Here is a 22,732-nt window from a genome sequence, read left to right on the forward strand (position 1 = left end):
TGGAAGAGCCGCTCATCCCGCTGATGCACTCTCCGCCCAGCCGGCCGAGCACAGGGAGCAGAACCTGGCAGCCCGACAGGTTCCACTCAGCCAAAAGCACTGCAGACAAGCACAATTCTACGCACCTGCTTCAACTGCAGCTTCAACGTTAACACAGAAGAAAGACAGGAGATGACAGGATGTTTTTTAACATTTCCGCCTTGCAATACTCATATCCTGAGGGCACCAACAGGTAGATGAATTTACCAAAATTAGCATACAAAAAAGGCTAAGTTGTTTGCCCTCATATTAAGAATAAACTACTTAACTTCCTGGCTTAAATGTAAGCAGGAGGAACCCAAGACCGACCTCCTTGAGGTTAATTTTCCAACTACATTCAGAGAAAATAATTTACTAAAACTGTAACTTGCAAGGTCCATTCGCCCTGAAGTGAGGACACAGGTCAGCTATACCTACAGTTAAATAAAAAACTTCAGAAGACACTTTACAGAAATAAAATATGCAACTCTAGGAAGTAGGTGGAAAAACACTTTAGTATTCAGCTGGAACACTCTTTTCATGGCCCATCATTCTCAGGAATGTATATTTCATAAATAAAAACACAGAACAAGAACTTGCATAATCAATCTGGTTGGATATTTCTAAACCTCTTCAGATAAAATTTGCTTTCTCCCTCACAAGTAAGTGATAAACCCTGAAAAAAAAAAATTGGCTTTTCAAATCTATCGTGCGTGAGAACACAGATGAACAAACCAACATCTGGAAAAAACATTTTGTACAAGGTTGCAGTTCTAAAACACTTATATTACAAAGCAATGTAAATAAATACCAGGCTAGTACAAAAGCTCTTATTTACAGTTTTACAAATGAAAACGTTTTCAGTGTAAATGCCGTGTTTTTTAAAGAACACAATATTAGTAAAATGAGTCCCTGTATAGAGCATTACAATTTCCGTTAAATTTCAATGTAGTATTGTATAAAACCATTGTTTCAAGTTAATTTTTGTTTATAATTTAGTACAGCCAAACCCCAGTTTATGCCTGGAATGGTATCTGTTAAAGTGCTGAAAAAGAGGACGTTTCTGAAATTTTAGAAAAACATACTGTACATTATTAAAGCTTTATCAAGTCAAAAATGGTATACTTTGTTCACATTTGCTACCACACCACCTGTGGATGCAAGGTTTTCAACAACTTGTTGTAACAGGATGGCAGCCACTGTTCTCTCTGCATCCAAAATCTGATGGCTTCCCACAAGTAATTTGTCTTAAGCTTCAGTGGTGGCTTCAGGTTTCATAATCTGGTAAGTAATCAAGTATTCTGGATACGCCTGAAAGAGTGACACAAACATTCTTTATTATGATTTCATTTTGTAGATAAATTCAGAATGTAAAGCATTCATGCCAAAGAAAAAACTGCAAAGCGTCACAGGTAAAAAGCCCGGAGCATTCAGGAAACAGATCCTTTCACACGCTACCACAGCTGGAGTTTAAGACGAAAGCAACTCCTCGCACCTCAGGTGTAAGAAAAACCCCAACACATTACATGCCTTTAAAAAACCAGCTTGAAAAACCAAACTAAAAAGCTATTTACCTGCTCCCCTCTGTAAATGACATATTCTGCCAAAGCCAATCCATTTACACTGGGTCGCCCAGTAACTGAATGATGTCCTGGGGGAGAATGTGCCATTTTCATAGCACTGAACTGCAGGAAAGACTTGCCCAGTGTTACACGACAAAACAGCAACTGCCTGTGTTGAAAGGGAAAAAGGACCATAAATACAAAATGTCTGTGAAGCTCCAGAAGGACTATCTTCATAATTTCAAACTTTTACTTGAGGAGAACAGTGGAACTTCAAAGCTACTTCAGTCATTCTTCGTAGTTCACAGAATTCTGGAGGTCTGTTTTGAAGGACAAAAGTTATACTCTCTCTGGAAAAGCTCTTCAGCCTGAGGAAAGGGTTGCTAGTAACCTTGAAAGATGTTTATCTTAACTACCAGAAACAGAAGTACTCAACAAGGTACTCAAAGTGCCACTGCCTTTTTGTGGTTTGTTGTCTATTTGTTTTAAAAAAAGTCTTTTGAGGCAGTGGGCCTCATGCTTCATACTGCTGCATCTTTCAGACACACGTTCAGCAGATCCTCTCGACTCTCTGGCTACTCAAGTCTGATTTTCACATTTAGTTAAGGGTTTGATTAAATGCACTGACGAGTTAAAGGTTCTTTAAGACTATATCAAAGTTTTCCTAAAGCCTGTTAGGCCCAGTGTGTAGAACAGAGGGTGCTGAGAAGGTTTAGTTACAATCAGAGAGAGGCTCTGCTGACTTGATGGTCTCCAACAACATAAAAAGGCAAAACCAGATTCTTTTGAAGGACTTACCTGTGGCAAACGTAACAAGATCTATCTTTGTGAATTGGACATCCAGTGCCACCTCCAATTCCATACACATATTGATTGCTTTTGGAAGAATTCTCAGCAAAGTAAATCCCAGCTCCAAACATGCCGCCTATATAGGCATGTCTCTCATCAAAGCCTTTGTGAATGATTGCATTCACAAACGGGGAGCCTAAGAGAAAGGAGGGAAAACACTGAAAATCCAGTATACAGAGTTTTCTTTTGTGTCACAATTCAATCATCCATTCCCAATTTTTTTTGTACATTTTTTCTACATACACAAGGAAATCAATCTCCAGAAATTCTGACCTCAGATGTACATAGCCAGTTGGCTAGAGGTATTATACAGAGGGCAGCAGCTGACAAGTGTACATTTTTAACAAAGTTCTACAAAGGACAGTATCTGAGACAACTCTTGCTGCAAGAGAAGGCTCTGTGAATCTGCACCCCTTTGGCTAAGCTTCATTGTAACCAAGATTCATGCAATTGCAAAATGCAATTCCTACACAAATCCTGTCTTCTTCCTAACACTAAGCAGACTGCATTTAAAAAGCAATAAATGCAAACCAATTTTATCTACTTGTGATGGTCATAAAATTTAGCCTTAAAGAATAGCTTGTTCAAAATGGTTGTATTCTGCATCTCAGGACACCTGATAACCATCAATTTTCACAAAAAAGTGCTTTTTTTTTTTAGTAAGGATGTTTGTAACAGGTTATGTAAATATAAAAGCACCTTTAGAGAAAAGCTGTTTTAAGACAACACGGCATTTCAGAGTTATGTTGGGAATTACAGTGAAAATAATCCAAAGCCTTATGCTCCAGCACAAAGATAAAACCATACATGAAGTAGAACATTCCAGGTGAGAACAAGAAAAACCTTAACAATTACTCTTCATCTTCTGCAAGTAGCATATGTCGTTAAAGACGTACGTTAATGCTTAAAAAAAAAAAAAAGCTAAAGACAAAAACAAACAAAAAACCCCCCACAAACATTAATGTTCATAAGGCATTAACCGCTTTCTTTCAGGGATGATTTTGTTATTAACTAACTAATTTAAGACTGTTCGATTAAGAGGCTATTTCCTTTTACTGGGGTACAGACCACAGTGAAAAGACAGGATTTTGGTACCTACAACTTTGGCAAGCAGTTAATTATTGTGTTATTGCTGCTTCCAACAGTAATGCATTATGTTGGGAACTAAGTAGCTTTCATTCTATGGATGTACCGTCAAGTTGTTTAATTTGCTTATCAGGACAAACTATGTATTTCTGCAAAGGAGAGCTTTAACTTTAGCTATCTTTTCTGGAATGATGAACAAGAACTAACATCAAATTATAAAGCCAAGAAAATAAAACCAACCCACCCCAAAGCCAACATCAAATTATAAAGCCAAGAAAATAAAACCAACCCACCCCAAAGCCAAAACAACCCATAGCAGAATAAAGTTGATCTTTAATAATTTTGGTCGTAGAGCTGATAAAACAGAATTAGGAATTTAACAAAGGAGGAGGCACACTCCTTCATCTCCCATTATAATTGCTAAAATGTTTTCACTTAGATCTTTGAAGTTTCCTTTGGGGAGAGGCAACAAGATGCAAATTTTTGAAGAAAGATGCAGTATGTTACACCTTTCCACTGTGACATATGCAAACACTCGTTCACATAAAACTCATGCAAAACCTAGAACCTATTTCCACTGAGAAAATTTACTTTGAGTCAGCAGAAACCCTCCAATAAAATGTTGATGGTGAAATGAGTTCATAAGGTGCATTTCAGTATCTCACCATGAAACAGCATCCTTTCGTTAGCATGGTTATGATTCTCTTCAGAGACCTCTTTCCTCCTGTGAGTGTATCTCTCCCATAGTTTTTTGTTGCATACTTTCTGAATCTGAAATAGTAAAAACATAAGTTCCGCCCTGAAACTGAAAACTCATTTGCTTTACTTCACAGATGTGTAACCTACAGGAGCCTGGTGTTCTAAGCTTCTTGGGCATTAAATCAAGCACAAAGAGGTAAACCTAACTTCCATGATTCAAGAGTTTTGCCTTCATTTCTTGCTTTTTTCCCTCCCTGCTAATCCCTCGACACAAACGTTCTCTTGTTTATAAAACCTTCAGTCTTTTTCCTTAAACATTCTGCAGTTTTCTGCACAGTCCTTCTATGTCAACTTCTCATTACACTGCTTAATGACTACTAACGCATGAGCAGTCTTTCCGTATAAGCCTGCCCTCTCAACTCCCCTGGAAACGATCTTTTTCCTGTGCATCTCTCAGAATGGCACACCTTATCACATTACGGAACTCAACGAACAAATGCTGAACCTTTTATGGACATTTTGTTTTCAGCCTAAACTCAGCAGGTGTAACCATCGACCGTGAGAATGTGACAGCTACCTTTAAGATGTTGTATCTGTTGAAGACTCCGCCAGCATGTCCTCCGTCTCTGTGCTCTCGGACAGTACTCTGCATCTGAAGATCAAGCATTTTAAGGAAGATCACTTTGTTTACCAAACACATTCAAAACACATACCCTTCACACAGTCAATCAATCAAAAAACCTAATTCTAGCTGAAAAAAAAACCCAAACCACATACAAGAATTATTTAGGCAATGACCGTATGTTAAGTAATCCCAGGTTTTGTGGATGCACGTGAACAGGTTTAATGATTAAGAAAAAAAAAAAAGTATCTTGAATAGTCCATGGTCTATTTCTCAAATTGAAAAAGATTGTCACAAATCTATTTAGCATATTGTTTCTTCAGAATTTTGCCCGTGTGATTATGACACTTGGGAAGGAGTTGACTTAAAATTGTGTTTAACAGACAGGCAACTGGTAGCATAGAATGTATACATGCTCTCTCTATAGAGTGGAGGTTTTAAAAATACTACAAGCAGTAATAACATAAGTAAGAAAAAATATTATGGATATCATGAGCATAGATTATAAGCAATGCAGTCCAAGTTGGAAATCTGAAGTATCCTTATGCAAGATTTTCTTAGGCTTAGTGATATTTATTGCAATATGAAGCTGTCTAGCAATACTTTACCTACTTCTTTAATAGAAATAAAAATACTGAGACTCCAAAGAAAGGCATACCTCCTCTTCTACTGACTGAAATTCCTTATCTTCAGTGGAAAGATCTATGAGAATAGTTCCGCTACCAGAAGTATTTAGAGTCAGATATGGGTTAAGTCCTGTGAACAACACAAAACACAACAACAGTTTCAGAAACTGCTTTAAGAATGCTCATTTGGAATGACAACTAGTAAGATTTTTCTTTTTAAAGGGACCTTTTTCTCAAAACTTGGTTTACAAGAGGAAGAGGTTGGCTGCTAAGGCAGGCAGAGATTACCAAGGCCTTTAATGGCCTTCCATCAGCAGTATCTGTTTTTGTGGATGTCACAATGCGATCCCTCAAATCATTTCACTCGTTTCAAACAAGTATTTTCAGCATCTCTGTTTATAACCTCTACATCACCCTACAGGCACCATAAATGCCACCTCGAAATAATGGCTATTCTATGCTCAGGAAGAGATGCCGAAATACCAGTGCAAACATACCTGAGTGCGAGGGCCTAAGGAAAAGTTATAGAAAACTGACAAAACAACCAAATGACAACTATCCTCCTCATCCCCCCAAAAATAATCAAGAGCTGTTGAAATATTTATATCCAGTACATATGCCTGTGGTTAATGTTAAAAAATAAAGATGTCAGGCCTTTAATGGCAAGACAGCAAGACTCTAGAAAGAATGGTGGTGGGAGCAGTGAAGGATTGAGATGTGTGACATTCTGTCTATATACAAACATACTAAAATATGTACAAATATAGCTATGTTCAAAAATACATCAGGCCTACTTGGAAGGCAAAGCCAGTATGTGATTACTGGCTCCATCAACTTGGAACTCAAACAGGACATGAGGCTGAAATGACACCTTGAAAGTAACTTCTATCCAAATACTCAATGAATCTTTCAAAAACCATCTGACAAGAAAATTATGAAGATTCACTTCAATACTTCATTTACTAAGAAAAGGATTGTCTTAGGGGTTGGTTATTACTCTTACTCTTTTAAGGAGCAAAAAGTAATTTAAAGCTTGGGATAGTGACTCTTAGTACTATGAAGCACAGAGTTTAGATTGTGAATTCACAGACAGTGTCTCAGGGAAAAAAAATTCTACCAATTCTAACTAATTCATTCCATTTCTGTGACACAGCAAAACAATATTAAGTGACGTTTCAACAAGACAAACAGTTTTGGGTTTTTTTTTGTCTCTTATGCAGTTACAGTTACATGAAACATAATATTCCCAGGACTGTGTTGGTATCAACAGTACTGCACAAATGAAGAGGATTTAGCATAAACTTCAGTACAAGCTGAAGCTGTTAAACAAAGCAATTATGTTAATTTTCATTCATTGGAAGCACACCAACTACATTTTGTAAGAAAAGTGTATATAAGAATTTCAGCTGGGTTTCTGAGAGCACAAACAGAGTATTCTTTTGCAGAACCCAATGTAACACTACACAACAGGCCCTAACCCACCAACAGAGAATGTGCCCGGCTCTCCAGAGTGCTACGATGAAGATAAATACTCTGTATCTCAAAAAGCTTACAATCACTTTCGACTGGATCTACACTTTACCAAAGTAAACACAAAACAGTGATCACGAAGGAAAAAATACAGAGTACAGAAAGGCAAGATTCCCAGTAAATGACAGCACAAATAAAAGTACTCATGTTTCAAGTCATAAGACATTTTTATCGTTTGAAGTGCCATTTTCTAGGTTAAGTTTTATTATAATATCTTTTTAATGAGATACAATTTGGAATAATCTAAAGAATTTATAAAAATGGATTCTGTAAAGGCAGTGCTGCATAATAATCTGAAATCAGTAAATACCTTGTTGTCCAGAAATGAGTCTTTCAACTCCTTTAATGATTTTATGTCTATGGCCATAAGCATTAATTCCAATTTCCTTCAATTCTTTGTGTCCCATTTCAACCAATACATCCAGTGTTATCTACAATGAAAGCAACACCATTTTCTTGCACAACACAAAAACAGGACTGGAACAGCTGCCAATGTCAGTCAAAATATACCTCCCAAGAGTTTAGATAAAAAAGCAAGCATGAGAAGAACATGAACACTGGAGACTTCAGTGTATCATTCTTGTACTTTACTTAACTGTTTTCTCCATACTTTTATCTTTAAATAAATACGCTACCAACTCCAATCGTTTAACTTGCATTTTTTGCCAGGATCATGTTTCTGATTGAGAAATACAATTCTCTAGATGCATTCAAGGCAACACAAACAAATTACTAATCAACACTAACTCCTTATTTACCCCACCACTTATACCTCTGAAAGGAAACATGCTTACACTCTCAAACAGATATAGACATTATTGACCCTGTTTTTTTTTTTTTTTAACACATACATACATTTTAATATGTATTTATATTCCATATCAATGAAAAAATCCAGTTACCCTCCTTTCCTTCATTTCACTCTGACATTCACTTGTTTTAAATCTGAAATTTATGTTATTCTAAACATTCAGTATTTATTCCTTGGCTCTCTAGCTGCATATGTGGAAATAAACACAGATACTTACCTGTTCCCTCTCAAATATGTCAATCAGATGTTCAAGACCAAGGTTCCGCACAAACTGATTTATGCTGAAATCTACACCTGAAACTGCATAAGAAGAAAAATCTCAGGATGAACATTCACACATGTACTGTAACCAGTGGAAACTACTACTCAATCTACACTAGTACTCCAAGATATCCACCCCCCAAGACCAGTCTTTGTGCTCCCATGAAATACTCAACTAACTAGCTACCAGAAATATATGTTCAAATAGAAAATATTTCAAGAAATAAAACATTTTAGAAGTAACCTTTTCAAGATATTTGGTGTAAGAATATCCTCTTAGAAAATAGATAAAGTTTGTAGTAAAACAGTGCTTGGTATGGAAACCAAATTTCATTTGACTTCTCTTTTAAAAAACAATTCACCATTTTGGTTCTATACAGCAGAAAAACAACATTTTAAAGATACTGTAAGGGGAAGTACTAAAACCTTACACTACAGAACTTGGATTTCAGTTCCTCTTTAATGACATCATAAGTAATAGGGATACTGCATATGCCATAGTAACTTTCTGCATGTGTTGGAAACTTCACACTTGCATATTCTTGTTACCACTGAGTCAAAAATGTTATTTATTCCTGAGAAAGCCTCACCTTCTTTTTTCTCCAGAACAGTAGCTCCCTCTGCACTGTTTGTGCCAACAACAGAAGGAAGTTCAGAAAAACTACCAGACAAATTGTCAAGACTACTTGCAGCCGAGAGACTGGATGGACTGGATGGCACAGAAGACAGGGGATCGGCTGCAGAACCTGTAGTCTGAGACACACTTATAACCTGAGGTTTGTAGCAAGTCGGTAAGGCGGAAGGAGGCATTGCCGCTGTCAACAGTGCGCTGACATCATCTGCCTAAACAGCACAAAACAACTTAATAAATAACAGAGGAACACTTTTACACAGTGTTTTTTCCTAGAATGCATTATCATTCCAGACTTAAGTACAATGCAAAAGAAGTAAATGCATATTGGAAAAATATGCATTTTACAGTGCAGTTTACAAACAGCCTTTTGTGCCAACAGCATACGTGAAAAGGTAAATTGTTCATAGATAAAAACTGTAATAAGATGAGCAGTAAAGACTGCAGTATTTCTGAAAAGCTTTAGGGACAGTTGACAGAATTCGTTTGCTAGGAAAAATGAATAAAAGCTTCTGTTGGCAACCAGATTCTATGAAACGAGAGCTTATGTCGCAACAAAGTTTGCTGACATTTTATTGCTGCAATTTTTGTATTAAACTGTAATTAGTCAGTTTAAAGGCATCAAATTATAAACATGAATTCCTTTTGTTAGTGAGGTTTTTTTCTTCCCCCTGGTCTCCTCCCCACTCCGCCATGAAATAAGAAGTCTTGAGCAAGAAACTATTTAAAGGTGGTTTATAAAGGCTCTACCGACTTTCCTTACCAGGCACACAAACACCAGAGAAACCACAATATTTTATATTTTTCAGGAGTTGTTGTAGGAGTGTTGTTTTGTTTTTTTTTTTAAAGAATACTTTTAAGATGAGCTGCCACAAATGGCAGGTAGGTACAAATTTCCCAAGAAGACCCCATCACTTACAGTGACCAGATCCAATGGTGTTTGTCCTTCCTGGTTTTTCAGAGTAGGATCTGCCCCATGTGCCAGTAACAAGGCACAAAGCTGCGTCCTTCCTTTCTGAGCTGCTTCATGCAGAGGTGTGAAAGCCCATTTGTCTGTAGCATTCACGCATGCGTTATACTTTATAAGTAAAGCTGCTACATCAACATGCTGGAAAATAAAAACATCTGTTAAATTCCAAGGTACCACACTGTATTAAACTAACTCAGAGCTATTACTGATACTTCTCTGTAATCCTCATTCTAAATTCTCTTAGGATACATTTACTTTTTAATTATGGTTTAAAAAAAGAATTAAACCAAGATGGTTTCTTCCTCACCTTTAACATCCCAGTAAAAAGTTAAGATTGATTCTCTTCTGAAAAAGGACAGACTATAACAGAATCCCAAATTCAGGTGAGTCTGACAGGAAAAAAAAGCCTGACTTTGATCTTCCAGTTTTGAAAGTACTCCAACTGCTTTGATTAATGACTTGATCCAAACACAAAGGCCCAGGAAGTCTCTAGAACAACCAGTGTCTCAACACCAAACAAATAAGTGAAAATGAGATCTTGTTGATAAAATTTGACTGGCACAGGTAAGGACATGCATTTGACAGAACACCTTTCAGGCTGCTGGCTTTTTAAGTGTTCAGGTTCAGAAAACTCAATTCTGTAAACCCCAATCATGAGTTCACAAATTCTTAACAGTATTCACCTATACAATGAGATGACTATGATCACAGGGGTTTTTTTTTTGCATTTTACAAATAAGATTACATAACTACCCAATGGCAAAAGCTTTCTAGAGTATCAGGTCACAATACTGTGAGATACTTACTCCATAAGATGCTGCATTATGCAGAGGAATCAAACCTCCTTTATCCTGTGCATTCACATCTGCTCCATGTTGTAACAGGTACTCTGCAACCTCCAAATTGTTGTAACCAGCTGAAAAGTTGCAAAAGGACAGAATAAATAGAACATATTCTAAAAACCACCTTCAAGAGGCTGTAGAGAAGTAATAATCACTTAAATTACGTGACAGTTAAGATGTCAATTCCAGTGAAGACAGCTTTACCCCGTTTAAGAGTGTGTGGTTTTAAACCCCCTGTCACTAAACAACAGGAGATCCTCTTTGGCCAGAGAGGATAGACATTAAAGTAATTAGAAGTAAACTGTTTAGAACAGAAAATTAATATGCATAAAATAACTTTTTTTAAATAAAGAAAATATGGAATCCTCTAGCTTGAGGCTACACTTTAAAACTCCTTACAACTAGAAATTTCAGCCCATAATAACTCTGATCAAACCAGTTAATTAGAACACTGACCTGCTAAGTGCAGTGGTGTTGAATGCCGTCCTTGTGTGTCCCGACAGTTGACATTGTCAGGTGAACACAGTTTTTTTACTCGGGCTAAACAACCTTTCTTTGCAGCATCTAAGAGAGCTGCATCTCCTCTAAGTAGGTCTTGAATATCAGTGTCACCATCTTTAACAAGGTCTAGAGGAGTGTTTCCATCTCTGTTTTTCTTTGTAGGGTCAGCTCCATGCTGAGCACATCAAAAACAGGTGAGTAAGTATGCAAGTAGAATAAACATGTATCTTAGGCATCATATGCCTTATCAAGTAAGTATTCTGACAAATACTCAAATCCTTCAGAGAGCACCTTCCACTTAATGCATGAGGAAGAACAACGTAGTTGTTAGTAGTATGCCTTTTACTGTAAACATACATTTAAGTACAGTCATTTAGAAGCCACAAAACAAATCGATTTCTCAAAGAAGTCTAATCACACTTCAGGCTGAACAAGGAAGAAAAGAAAGTAACCTCTCTCCAGTGTTATGTAATACCTGTAACAGGAGTTTGCAAATCTCATATTTTCCTTTTGCTGCAGCTTCATGCAAGGGAGTGAATTTCCACAAGTCAGCTACATTGACAACTGCACCATGTTTAACCAGCAGTTCTGCAACTTCGTAGTGACCATATGAGCAAGCATTATGTAAAGGGACAAGTCCTCTGGGAACAATTAAAAAAAGAGAGAAAAGTTATCTTTAAAAATTGTGTCTTTATTCACAAAGTAATAGAAACGTAGAGCATAATGCACCTTCAACAATCAAACCATAACCAAAACCTTTTTTAAATTTTCCACAAAAGTCTGATGTAGTAGGAATGTCTACTGCAAAGTGGTAAAAATGCCATCAGCAGTGGCACTGAAGAGAGCTAAAAACGCAAGGCCAGAGAAACTCCTGATGGTCTAGTCTCAAGTACTGCAAAATGCTTTTGTGCATATTCTGAACATTCTCACTCTAACAGACCTTTCATGAAATAAAAAGAATGTCTGAGGAAAGAGGGGATGGTTATCAGCTAGCAGTATTCAAGAGCTGACAGCTATCAGCAATTAGAATTGTGAAGAAAATATACATTTGAGTATTTACCCCTTATCTTTTGCATGCACATCAGCTCCATGCTGAAGAAGATACTCGACAACGGATACCCTATTATATCCAGCTGCAAAATGAAGTGGTGTAGACTGGCGTCCTTCAATATCTCTGCAGTTCACACTCTGAACTGTGCATAGTTTCTGTGAAGTCCCCAAAACAAAACATACGTCAGTACATACAGTGCTGGCACACTTTCAATTTAGTCATAAAATGTTGTTGTACACACCTGATCTTGAAAAACAGTTTCAGTTTTTAAAAAAAGTTTATTTCTTCATTTGTTTTTACATAGAACCTTCACTCTTCACAGATTGTGTCCCAAGAAAAGAAATAATTAAATACCACCTCCTCCCAAATCCTCACCTGTGACTTCTTATTTATGCTTTTTATATAATACACCTCTGGAGGTGATGAACATTACATTTCATCACCTGTAACAGTTGTGCAATACAAAGGTTTTGGGATGGGAGCACAACTCCGAAGCAGTCAGTGAAGGGCTGTTTGATTATTTGTTGTAAGAAATTAATAGTTTGGGATATAATTCCCTCTTATTTTTAAGTTATGTTTAAGCTTACTTTTACAGTGTCCACATCTCCAGCCTTTGCAGCCTCCAGCAACTGTCGATCTGCATCGGAATTACCTAATGGGATACCTTCTGCAAAATAAATGAGGTTGCATGACAGTTAAGTGCATGTAGTGGAAGGAATCTGTTAAGACAGGAAATCATTTGAGAATTTCAATGATTTCCCTTAAGAGTTAACCGATTATAGACAAGATTCATCTTTTTCTTACTATGTACAACTATGGCTGTTTGCTCTAACAGTGTTTGCAAAGCTGCCTTTAGCAACATGCTTCTTAGTCAAAACTGTGGAACCAATTAAACATTCTTATTTCAGTGTCAGAATTACACTGTATCAAGAAGCTTACCTATGTGTATAATGTCCAAACCATACTCTTGAAAATCCATGTACCCTCCTGCCTCTGCTCACAAATACAAAGCAGCCATCTTCTGCTTCTGAAGCTGATCTCCTACTTACAAGACTCCTCCCTCCCTATGCTGGAGTTTTTCCAAAATTATTCATGTGGCTATACCATGAAACATTCTGAGCATCTCTGATTTACTCTCTAGTATTCAGCTACACAGTATATGGTAGTGTTAACTATACCTAGAGCAGGCATTCTTCCTGTGCACACAGTTATGGACTAAGAACTGCAGAATCCAGTACTGTCTTTTGTAGAAAGTACTTTTTTTCCCCCCACACTTGTGCTCATTATTATTTTTTGACAGGACTTGAAATGGCAAGTAAAATGAAGCATCACATTACTTCAGAAGTGGATGTTGAATAAATCAGTTGTACCTTGTAGTAGCTGTTGCACACTTTCAGTCCCCATCTGTAAGGCTGTAAAGCCCTGCAGAGACACAATGGAAGGGTCACATCCAGAACTCAACAGCAACCTGCAGGTCTGAAGATGACCACAATGTGCTGCTCTATGAAGAGAGGTCTGGCCAAGATTGTCTAGTGCATTAACCTAAAAATAGTACGGACAAGAAATACCACCATCAAACCTTAATTTTTTTTTTTTTTTTGCTGTTTTCTTTGCTGACAGAGTGTTTCACAAGTATTCTTCTTGCTTTAACTAAAAGAACATATTCAGCATATTTCCAAAGGTCATGACATTGCAAAAGATAAAATTTAAACAAAAGCAGTTCATAAAGTTTTAAGTACATTTATGGAAGAAGAATAGCCCCCTTTTAGACGCATGTGAATAATCCAGTATAAACAAACAGTTACAGCAATACTTCTGCATAACTAGGCCACTATTTTGCTCACTGCAGTACAAATCCTCAGTGCTAACATGCAGAACAGCTTTTATGTGCACTGGCTTATAGCAGTCTTTCAGATTGAGGACTTCATGTGTTTCAGTCAAGGTGTATTTACAATTTGAAACTCTGCACCCAAAGTTACTCTTGTATTCCTTTCTGTTCCTCTGGTTTTTGTCATTGCTTTGGAAACTGCACAGCAGTCAGGCTGTTATCAAATTTCCATGAGTGAGATTAAACTCCTGGTTTTAGAGTATTCAAGTATTACAGCGAGTATCTCCTTTCCACTTTTTCTTTTTGTGGAAATTTGAACTAAACACTGTGTTATGATTTAACATTTTGCCTTCACTTTAATTCTTACTGCACATAGCATCACGTGAAGTGTACCTGGTTTACAGTTCAGTCTAGCTTCTTGTTTGTGTCTATCCCCTACTTGCTACCCTTATACATTTCATTACTACGGCTGGACAATGAAACACAGAGTAAGACACACTCTGAGCTTTCAGTTAACAATGAGAAGAAATTTGCAATTCTTCTAAAACAGGACCAAAACAATGATGATGCCCAAATGTATAGGGCTGCACTGACGGATTGACGGCCTATGTCTGGAGTATATAAATCTACAACCTTCCCAAATGAATTATTTTAGAAGTCTTTCTACTCAGCTGTCCATTTTCATGCTGTGAAAACCTATACAGTAGGCAAACATCAACAACAACAAAGTATGAATAGTAACTCATACCTTAGCTTCATGTTTCACAACTACTTCAACAACATCATTATGAGCTTTTTCTGATGCCACATGAAGGGGAGTCAAGAAGCTTTAAAAAAACCAAAACAAAAATAATAGTTCAAAATGTATTTTGCAAAATCATCTAAACAAGCACTTAGGAATATTCATTTGTAACCACTCACTCTTTAGTTTTTTCATTGATGTTCGCTCCTTTCCTCAGCAGCAATTCACATACTTGTTTTCTCTTAGGATATGGAGATGCTGCAGCACAGTGCTGAGAACACGAAAAATTGTAGCATTAACAACTAGCTGGCAATATACAGGTTTAATTGCTTGCTGATTAGCTGGCAGTTAAGAGCTGGCTGTGTACAAAGTCAACAGAAAAACACTCAAACATGTAGGGGCTTATTAATTCAGGAGATTCCACATGTGCTTTTGGATTTACTCTGGTATTTTCCAGAGTTCCCTCTCCAATAATTGCTGGAAACCTTCAAGCTTTATGAACAAAGCTAACATACATAGCTTGCTGTTGCTTAAAACTAGACTATTCTACAGAAAAACAGTAATTTAGACAACCTAAATTAAATGGGCAATTTAGAGTAGTCTTAACATTAACTTTAAGAAAAAAATACTGATTAATATTACTTGTTTAACTAGACATGAGATATTCCAGGTTGGTCCGAATTAGTCTGTTAAACATTGAACTTTTTAGTTCTATTACCTAGTATAGTTAGGTCAGCCATAATATATGCAAAATAATTGACATCTAAGATATTACCAATGCTGTCTCATGTGTCTGAGGATGTTTGAAGTTCACTGTCTCCAAAGAAAGATGTTTCTTTATACGAGCTACATCTGATTCTCTTGCAGCCTGCAGCAGTGAGTGACCTTTGAATTCATCTTTAAAAAGAAATAAAGACATACCCGAAGGTTACACTCCTTAACCCAAGAAGGATCAAGAGGATTGTTTCTTTCAGTCAGATAAAAATACTAATTTTATTCAGCAGACCCTGGTGCAGACATTTCCAACTCAAGCTTTTACATCACTTGACAGAACTTGTTAGCTAAGTCAAAACACTACAGGAATGTGCTTTGTTTCTAAAGCAGACACATCCAAACTGGCTGAACAAGCTCCGTTTCACTCACCACTGTTCTAGGTTCCACTCTTCACGTATGTACCAATTCAAGCATATATAGTATCTACATATGACCTCTGTTTGGAAAACCATTTCCAGATGCTAACATGAAGTCTAATGTAGTATTTACTGATTAATTTTTATACATTTCCCAGGAAGTTATTGTTTTACCACTTAAGGACAGAATTTCAGGGCATTCTTTTCAAATCCTTAAGTTTGCTGGACAAAAAAATCAATGCCTTTTATAAATTTCTTTGAACTTTCAGCAACTGTGGCATACTCAAAACATATTCAGCATTCTACAGTGTTATAATTAAAAAAAACATGGTGGAAAAATAAAAAAACAGTATTTCAACAGTCTTGTTGAAACGACAGGAGCAAGTACAGAAAATTAAAGTGTACTGGCAAGGTTGTGAGGCAAAGCACGTATTCATGGAAGAAAAGCTACAAAACCCATCACAACCACATGACTGTAAAGCCGACAATAAAATTATTTAAACACCTGCATTCAGAAAATCTACCAATCTCAAATTATAAACAGTGAAATGTACTGTCCAACGTTGCACAATTGCTTGGAAAGTGTAAACATTTTCCAAATCCGATTTCTGGCAGGTCACTGTCTAGGGAACCTAAGTATACATTACAATCTGTAACTGTAGAACTGATCTGACTTTATACTCACATGCTAATCGTTCTTTTAATTGGGGTGTTGGAGCCAAATCAATGGTGCTTTTGTTGTGACAGTTCAACAGTGTTGGGTCAGCACCATAACTTAACAAAAGGGAACATACTTCGACCCTGTTCTTAGAAGCTGCTTCATGCAGAGGGGTGAATTGCCACAGATCCATTGCATTCACACATGCTCCATGCTTGAAAGGGAAAGGGGTAAAAAAGATGCAATATCAAAACCAGATCATTAGAAAAAGACTTCTGTCATTAGTTTCAATGCAGTAGACTGTTAAAATAAAAATCAATGCTTGTATGCAAACTGCATCCAAGACATTCTCCAGACATTTGCCTTAAATATAGACAACTATTTCAGCACATTGCAGTTTTCAATCCTCTAGTGTCTCACAAGTACATTCAAAGAAGCTGAAGGCAGGCTAGTCTCTTCAGGCTTTCTCCAGCTTCTCTAAAAGGAGAGCAGCTCTGCTGCTGAAGAACTTACTTCATACCGTCCAAATCACCTTTGAACGAGCTCCTGTTTCTTACTGCTCTAGAAAAAGTCTGGAGTGAACAGCTGCACTAAGATAAACACATGTTCTGTGACTAGCCCCCAAGATACCTAGACGATAGGCACTCAAAGCTGACTTCAATTAAAAACATTTAAGTACAATGTTCTGCAAGTAATACTCTTGGATGTTTCATACTCCTTTAATTCTTTTCCAGTTGGGCAGACAACACTCAGATTTTTGCAGGCCACACCTCTGAGCCAGCAGTTTAATGCACATCATACTTTATCTTCAAGATTAACATAATCCAAGTAAACCAATTCAGTTCTGAGAGTTCACTCATATTAGGAAAAGTGACAGGTTTTGCTTTCTTTGTGGTGAAGGCTACAATTCAGGGCCAGGATTGATGGTGTAAAGTTCATTCCCTCAAGAGACTGATCATTCTTTAATGTTAAAACATTTGCAATCTTTACTGGTATTCTTTTGAAAAAATACTTAATACTCTGTCTTCTGAAATATCTTTCTGTTGTTAAACTCACTATAATGTTCACTTTTGGGGTTTTTTTTGTGCATTTTTAGGTGAGGGTGGGACAGCTGAGGTAAGTACAAACTTGGTGGTAGAAAAACATTCAACTTTGAAGAGAGTTAAACCAGAAAGCACATTTATAAGGAAAAAAGTTTCCTTGCAAGCAGAAGATTCTGTAGCTCCAGACTAATAATCACTAACATGTAGAGCAAAAGCCATCTATCACCCCTTAAGGTTTGCAAATCTAAGTACAAAATAAAAAAACATATGCAACTTGTATCAGTTTATTAAAAACTATTCCTATTAAATAATCTGCAGTTTAATCTCCTCAAAAACCAACCTTTACTAGAAGCTCTGTTACTTCATAATGACCATAGGAACAGGCATTGTGAAGTGGCACCAAATCTCTATACAGGAGAGAAAGGGGGAGGATTATTTTCTTAGTACACATATTTCAATTCCAAATGCATCTGTAACACTGTACTATGTCGCACCTTGAACATTTTACAAAATTAGTACCAGAGATGTTCAAACAAAGCTGAGGGGGAATAAGAAGCTGGAGAATAATCCAGAAAATCCCATCAGCATTTTTCAGAACAATAAACATTTAAAATAATCCGAAGATGAGACGTTAATAGCACCACCTTACTGCAAATGAAATGATTCTGCTCGGACTCAAGCCCTAAGCAGGAAGAACTATTTGCAAGGGATTTTCAGGAGTGACAGTCATTATTTTCTTTTTCACAAGAACACTGCTGTAAGATTATCGTTGCCCTTGGAAACCAAAGAAGTTTTATTGGCTAATGTTTAAGTAACTGTACAATATTCTACAGTAACAACATAGCTACAGAGGTTTAAGGGTCAGCTTCATACTCTTTCAAACCCAGAGGTCTTAGGAGCAAGTGAGAAATTGCCCAAAGTGAATCGTTTGACTGTGGGCTAGAAAGGGAGAAATGACAAATGTGAATTCCAACTCCAAGGGGACAAATAAACCTGTCTGATCAGGCAGCTGCTTATATAGCTGTGAAATAATCCTATGAAAAAGGAGGAATAGGAGTTTGCTTTCCATCACCTTTAACATACGTAAATACACATTTTAAAAATAGGTTTTTCATTATATTTTATGTAGCTAAATAAACTTAGCTACATTTCCTGACATAACCGAATGCAGTCCAAATAAAACTTCTGGGAAACAGATCTTAAATTTTTATGACATATTTTGCAATAAGAAACAGAAATTTAAAAAGAAAACTTAGAAAGAAAATTAAGATTGAGTCAACCAAAATATATGCTGTCTTCACAGTGGTGTATGAACGTATTTTATAAAACAAGACAACATAACTTGGCTAATGATACTTAAAAGGCAGCATGTCCTATGATCAGCTCAATTTGGATTCTACTGATTCACAAGTCAAGCTGTACACTTTGTGTTTTTATCCTAAAAGAAAGTTTAAAGATAGCGCAACAGTCTCAAGTTCAAAATTCCTCACGGTTAAAATAGTATCACTATTCTTTACTTCATCTCAATGTTTAATAAATTTTGCTCATTCTGAAGAAAGGAAAAACGAACCTACCCTTTATCCTTAGCATGTACGTCAGCCCCATGTTGCAGTAAGAGCTGTACTATTTTTACACGGTTATACCCAGCTGCTAAATGTAAAGGAGTAGACTGAAACGACAGAATGTAGAAGTAGTCAGTAACACAAAATCAAGGGTTGATTTTATAGCCGGTTTTTTTTCCCAAAACTTAACGGTACTAATTACTGAAGTCCTTAAAACACTTGCAAAGTTTAAAAAAAGGAGTGCTTGATTAAGATATTTGATAACAATGTTCATTGTTCACTGACTACTCTGGCAGTCATCGTAAACACAAGTCCTGAATTTACTCCATCACTTAGACACTGTGGCAACAAAGGCCATCTGAATGGATTTTTGAGTCTGGCAGTCCATTTGTGTCTTTTAGCCTACCGCAACTCTAAGTACTTTGCTGGGACAAACTATGTTCCTTGTGAAAGGGGAAATAAGATGTCCATTAGAAACAATGGCTGATAAACTGTAGAGGTCTTCCTGCCAATCAATAGCTTTAGAAATCATCAGCAGAGACTGTTATCCACACCCGTGAGTGAAGTTTGTGGGCTGTGGGGGAAACAATCCTCTCTTCTAAATCCCCACCCTTCACAGAGCAGTTATCCAGCTGCTCTATGATATTTTTTGGCAAGCATACCCATCAGCAGCACCAAGGGCAGGGCTACAAATTAGCAAAGAGAAATCTTACCCTCTTCATTTACAAGCCCATCAACCAAACTGCGGTTGTATAGTTCCTAGAGTGTGAGTCTCATAACCAGACGATGAGAAAATAGATGCATAGGTGTTTTGGAGACCCCAATATCTTATCACAAAGCCTTAAATAGGGAAACTCATTTGAAAAAAAACCTGAATGAATGGATACACAGACTTAACGAGAACAAGGAGTATGCCAAAAATTGTTATTCAATAATCTGAACCCTTGGTAGGCTAGGGGCTGAACCCAGGAGACTATTTTTTAGAATGGAGATTTTGAACATTTTTCACGTAGTTCTTTACCAATACTTATAGTGATTAATAGCTTGTTCCTGAAACAGCAGCGATAACTTGGCTAGGGTGTATGGGAAATTAGGGGCCTCTGTGCATCCCAGTGACAGCGACAAGAATCTATGAAAAGGCCTCCCTTCTTTATCACTGCAGATACGAAGGTCAAGCAGAAGTTCCAAGTGAGAAGGTGCTAGTTCGTTACTCCTAGATGGAAATACCTACATAGTCTTTTTAAGGTTAAAAAGCAAACAAAAAAATCAGCTAGCTGCTAGAGGTACAGTCTTATTTTCCCACATATATTAAAGATAGATAGAATGTATGTTTAACATTCTTAAAATTCAGTCAAACAAGAACTGTGAAACACATAAAGGTGAACTAATTTTAAACCAGGTTTTAAACAAAAATACCTTTCTGCCATCACTTGCATGACAGTTAACATTTAATGGTGTAAGAAGAGACATCATCTTTTCTTCGTTTCCGCTCCTGAAAAACAAGATATGAAATGGGAAGAATTCTTTTTATTCCAGTTTTCAGTAGCTTATGTTTTTATATTTTTCCATTCCATAATATTCAGCAGATCAAGTCATACATTTACTTCTGTACTGTCAGCATTAAAGTGAAAGCAGGAAGGCATTTATAAAATTATTTTTTTAGCTTTATTCACAGATCCCAACCACAGCTTATCATCTAGATGGAATGCCAGCTCACAAGCCAGTATATATATTCTCTACACACCAACTCCCAGAAAATTCTGAAAATTTAACTAAATTCCAGATAACTTTCAAAGATACATACCTGGCGCTTTCTAAGAGTTCATCTTTCTTGTATTCACCTGGAAGACAGAAGTTTTTTCAGTTGTTCAATAAATATCTATATATGTTAAGTTCACTACTTATCCTCTTCTTCCAAAATTTTAGAGAACACAAATGCTAGAAATTTGAGAGTCTATTACTGAGACACAATAAACTATTTACCCAGAATGCATCCCATGACTGAGAGGATGAAAGCTATATGGGAATTTCTATTTAGAATTATAAAAAAATAGAGAAGTCATATCAGAAAGACAAAATACCAAAATACTGTATTGCATTCATTTGACTAGGAGTCACAACGTAATCTGAAGATTATCACCTACCAGTCAACACGGCTTTTGCAGACGGGTCTGCTAAATCCAAAGCTGTTCTTCCATCTGTGTTCCGGATGGTTGGTTCAGCACCATGCTGCAGCAGTACTACAGAACACCAAAGTTTTCCATGAGAAAACAATTCTACAAGACAAGGCTTATGAGACATACCGTTACTGTAAGCTGCAAGCAACAAAAGAAACGTTCAGTAACTGGTTTTAAGTTCCCATCTCAAACTTTCAATGCCAGAATTCCGTAATGTCAGCTGTGAGCAATTTAACTTGTGAAACATGCCTGGACACATTTTATGAGAAAAAAGCAGAACAGAAATGGAACACAGACTGGCAGGAAGCAATCTCAGTTAAAAGACTGCAACTGACACACCACAAAACCCAGTAGCTACTTCCCATCAGCTCCGGAGCATGCTGCCCCAAACCCTCACATGACTGTGTCCCAAACTGTACACAGCAGTAGCAGGCCATGCATCTTGCACTGACAGTGGGGCCTAACAGGCAACGTTGTATACACAACGCTCTAGGCGTGCTCCTTCATGAAGTAAATGGGAGCAAATCACACAATCAGTAAAATTTGTTTCTTGAGTTACACTGTACGCTTAATTTAACAAGGCTGCTACGTACAGAGACAGAACAAATCCATTATTAAAACCAGTCTGTTCTTTCCACTGCACTGTGAGCATAAAAATCTAGGCCGAAGTAGAAGAGAATCTAGCTCCATCACATGGAGCCCTTTCCCCATGTCGTCAGTGTGAACCTTTATACTTGGGCAAAACCAGATCTAAAAACCTGATTCTTATAAAATTGGCACACAACTTTAAGTTTATGAAAGATTTTGAATTTTAATCCTTATGCCAGCCATAGCTTCACAGAGTAAAAATGGTCTTTAAAAGGTTTTTGATTTCTCACAGTGAAAAGAAATGAGTCAGTCACAGGAAGAGTGGGAGAAAATTACCAATGCAGACATCTGTCTTGCCCTTAATGGCAGCTTCATGAAGGGGAGTGTAATTCCAATTATCCCGAGCATTAGGATCTGCACCATGCCGCAAGAGAAGATTGACAACTTCAGCATGACCAAAAGAGCAAGCATTGTGAAGAGGAATAAGGCCTCCGTCATCTCGCGCGTGGACGTTGGCACCACTTTGAAGCAAATATTCAACTACATCCTTCCGACCAAAACCTGCAACAGACAAAGGGAGGAAAGATGTCAGGGTGAGCTAAGAGAATTCCCTGTCCTACATACTCTGATTAAAACAACCAACTTAAATAACAGTACCCACTCTAAATAACAATCCCAGACAGCATTCTTTGCAGAAGAAGCATTTATACCATAAGGCTATTTTTGAAACCCCTAAAAATTACATTAAAACCAGTGGAAAAATGAGGATCTTGATAGGGTTCCCCTAAGTCAACACCTTATTGAAAACATAACAAAAAGAACAAAACACTGATGAGAAAATCTCTTTTTCAGTAATTTTATATAGCTATTAAGCTGAAAAGTGGCTGTGGGTCTGTGAACCCGCAGCCAGTTTTGGAAGGACCAATAGATGAGCCCTGGGAGCAG

The 22,732-nt window shown here is 37.1% G+C and overlaps 1 protein-coding gene across 1 annotated transcript; it reads right to left on the reverse strand.

Annotated features, from left to right (window-relative positions):
• Window positions 1-266: 266 nt before the first annotated feature.
• Window positions 267-22,348, reverse strand: TNKS2 (tankyrase, TRF1-interacting ankyrin-related ADP-ribose polymerase 2; the record flags this gene model as incomplete). The annotated part of the gene is made up of 26 exons (XM_010161746.1): window positions 267-1,329; window positions 1,593-1,749; window positions 2,379-2,565; window positions 4,181-4,286; window positions 4,792-4,866; window positions 5,495-5,592; window positions 7,303-7,423; window positions 8,021-8,103; window positions 8,655-8,907; window positions 9,615-9,803; window positions 10,472-10,581; window positions 10,964-11,183; window positions 11,484-11,649; window positions 12,069-12,214; window positions 12,647-12,726; window positions 13,430-13,601; window positions 14,636-14,714; window positions 14,809-14,900; window positions 15,405-15,526; window positions 16,445-16,631; window positions 17,801-17,867; window positions 19,035-19,129; window positions 20,439-20,514; window positions 20,827-20,863; window positions 21,167-21,262; window positions 22,124-22,348. Coding segments are annotated over 26 exons (3,302 nt in total), but the record flags the coding sequence as incomplete, so codon positions are not given.
• Between the last annotated feature and the right edge of the window lie 384 nt (window positions 22,349-22,732).

The sequence above is a fragment of the Eurypyga helias genome, unplaced genomic scaffold (genome assembly GCF_000690775.1).
Source record: "Eurypyga helias isolate BGI_N326 unplaced genomic scaffold, ASM69077v1 scaffold40051, whole genome shotgun sequence".
Classification (NCBI taxonomy): Eukaryota; Metazoa; Chordata; class Aves; order Eurypygiformes; family Eurypygidae; genus Eurypyga; species Eurypyga helias.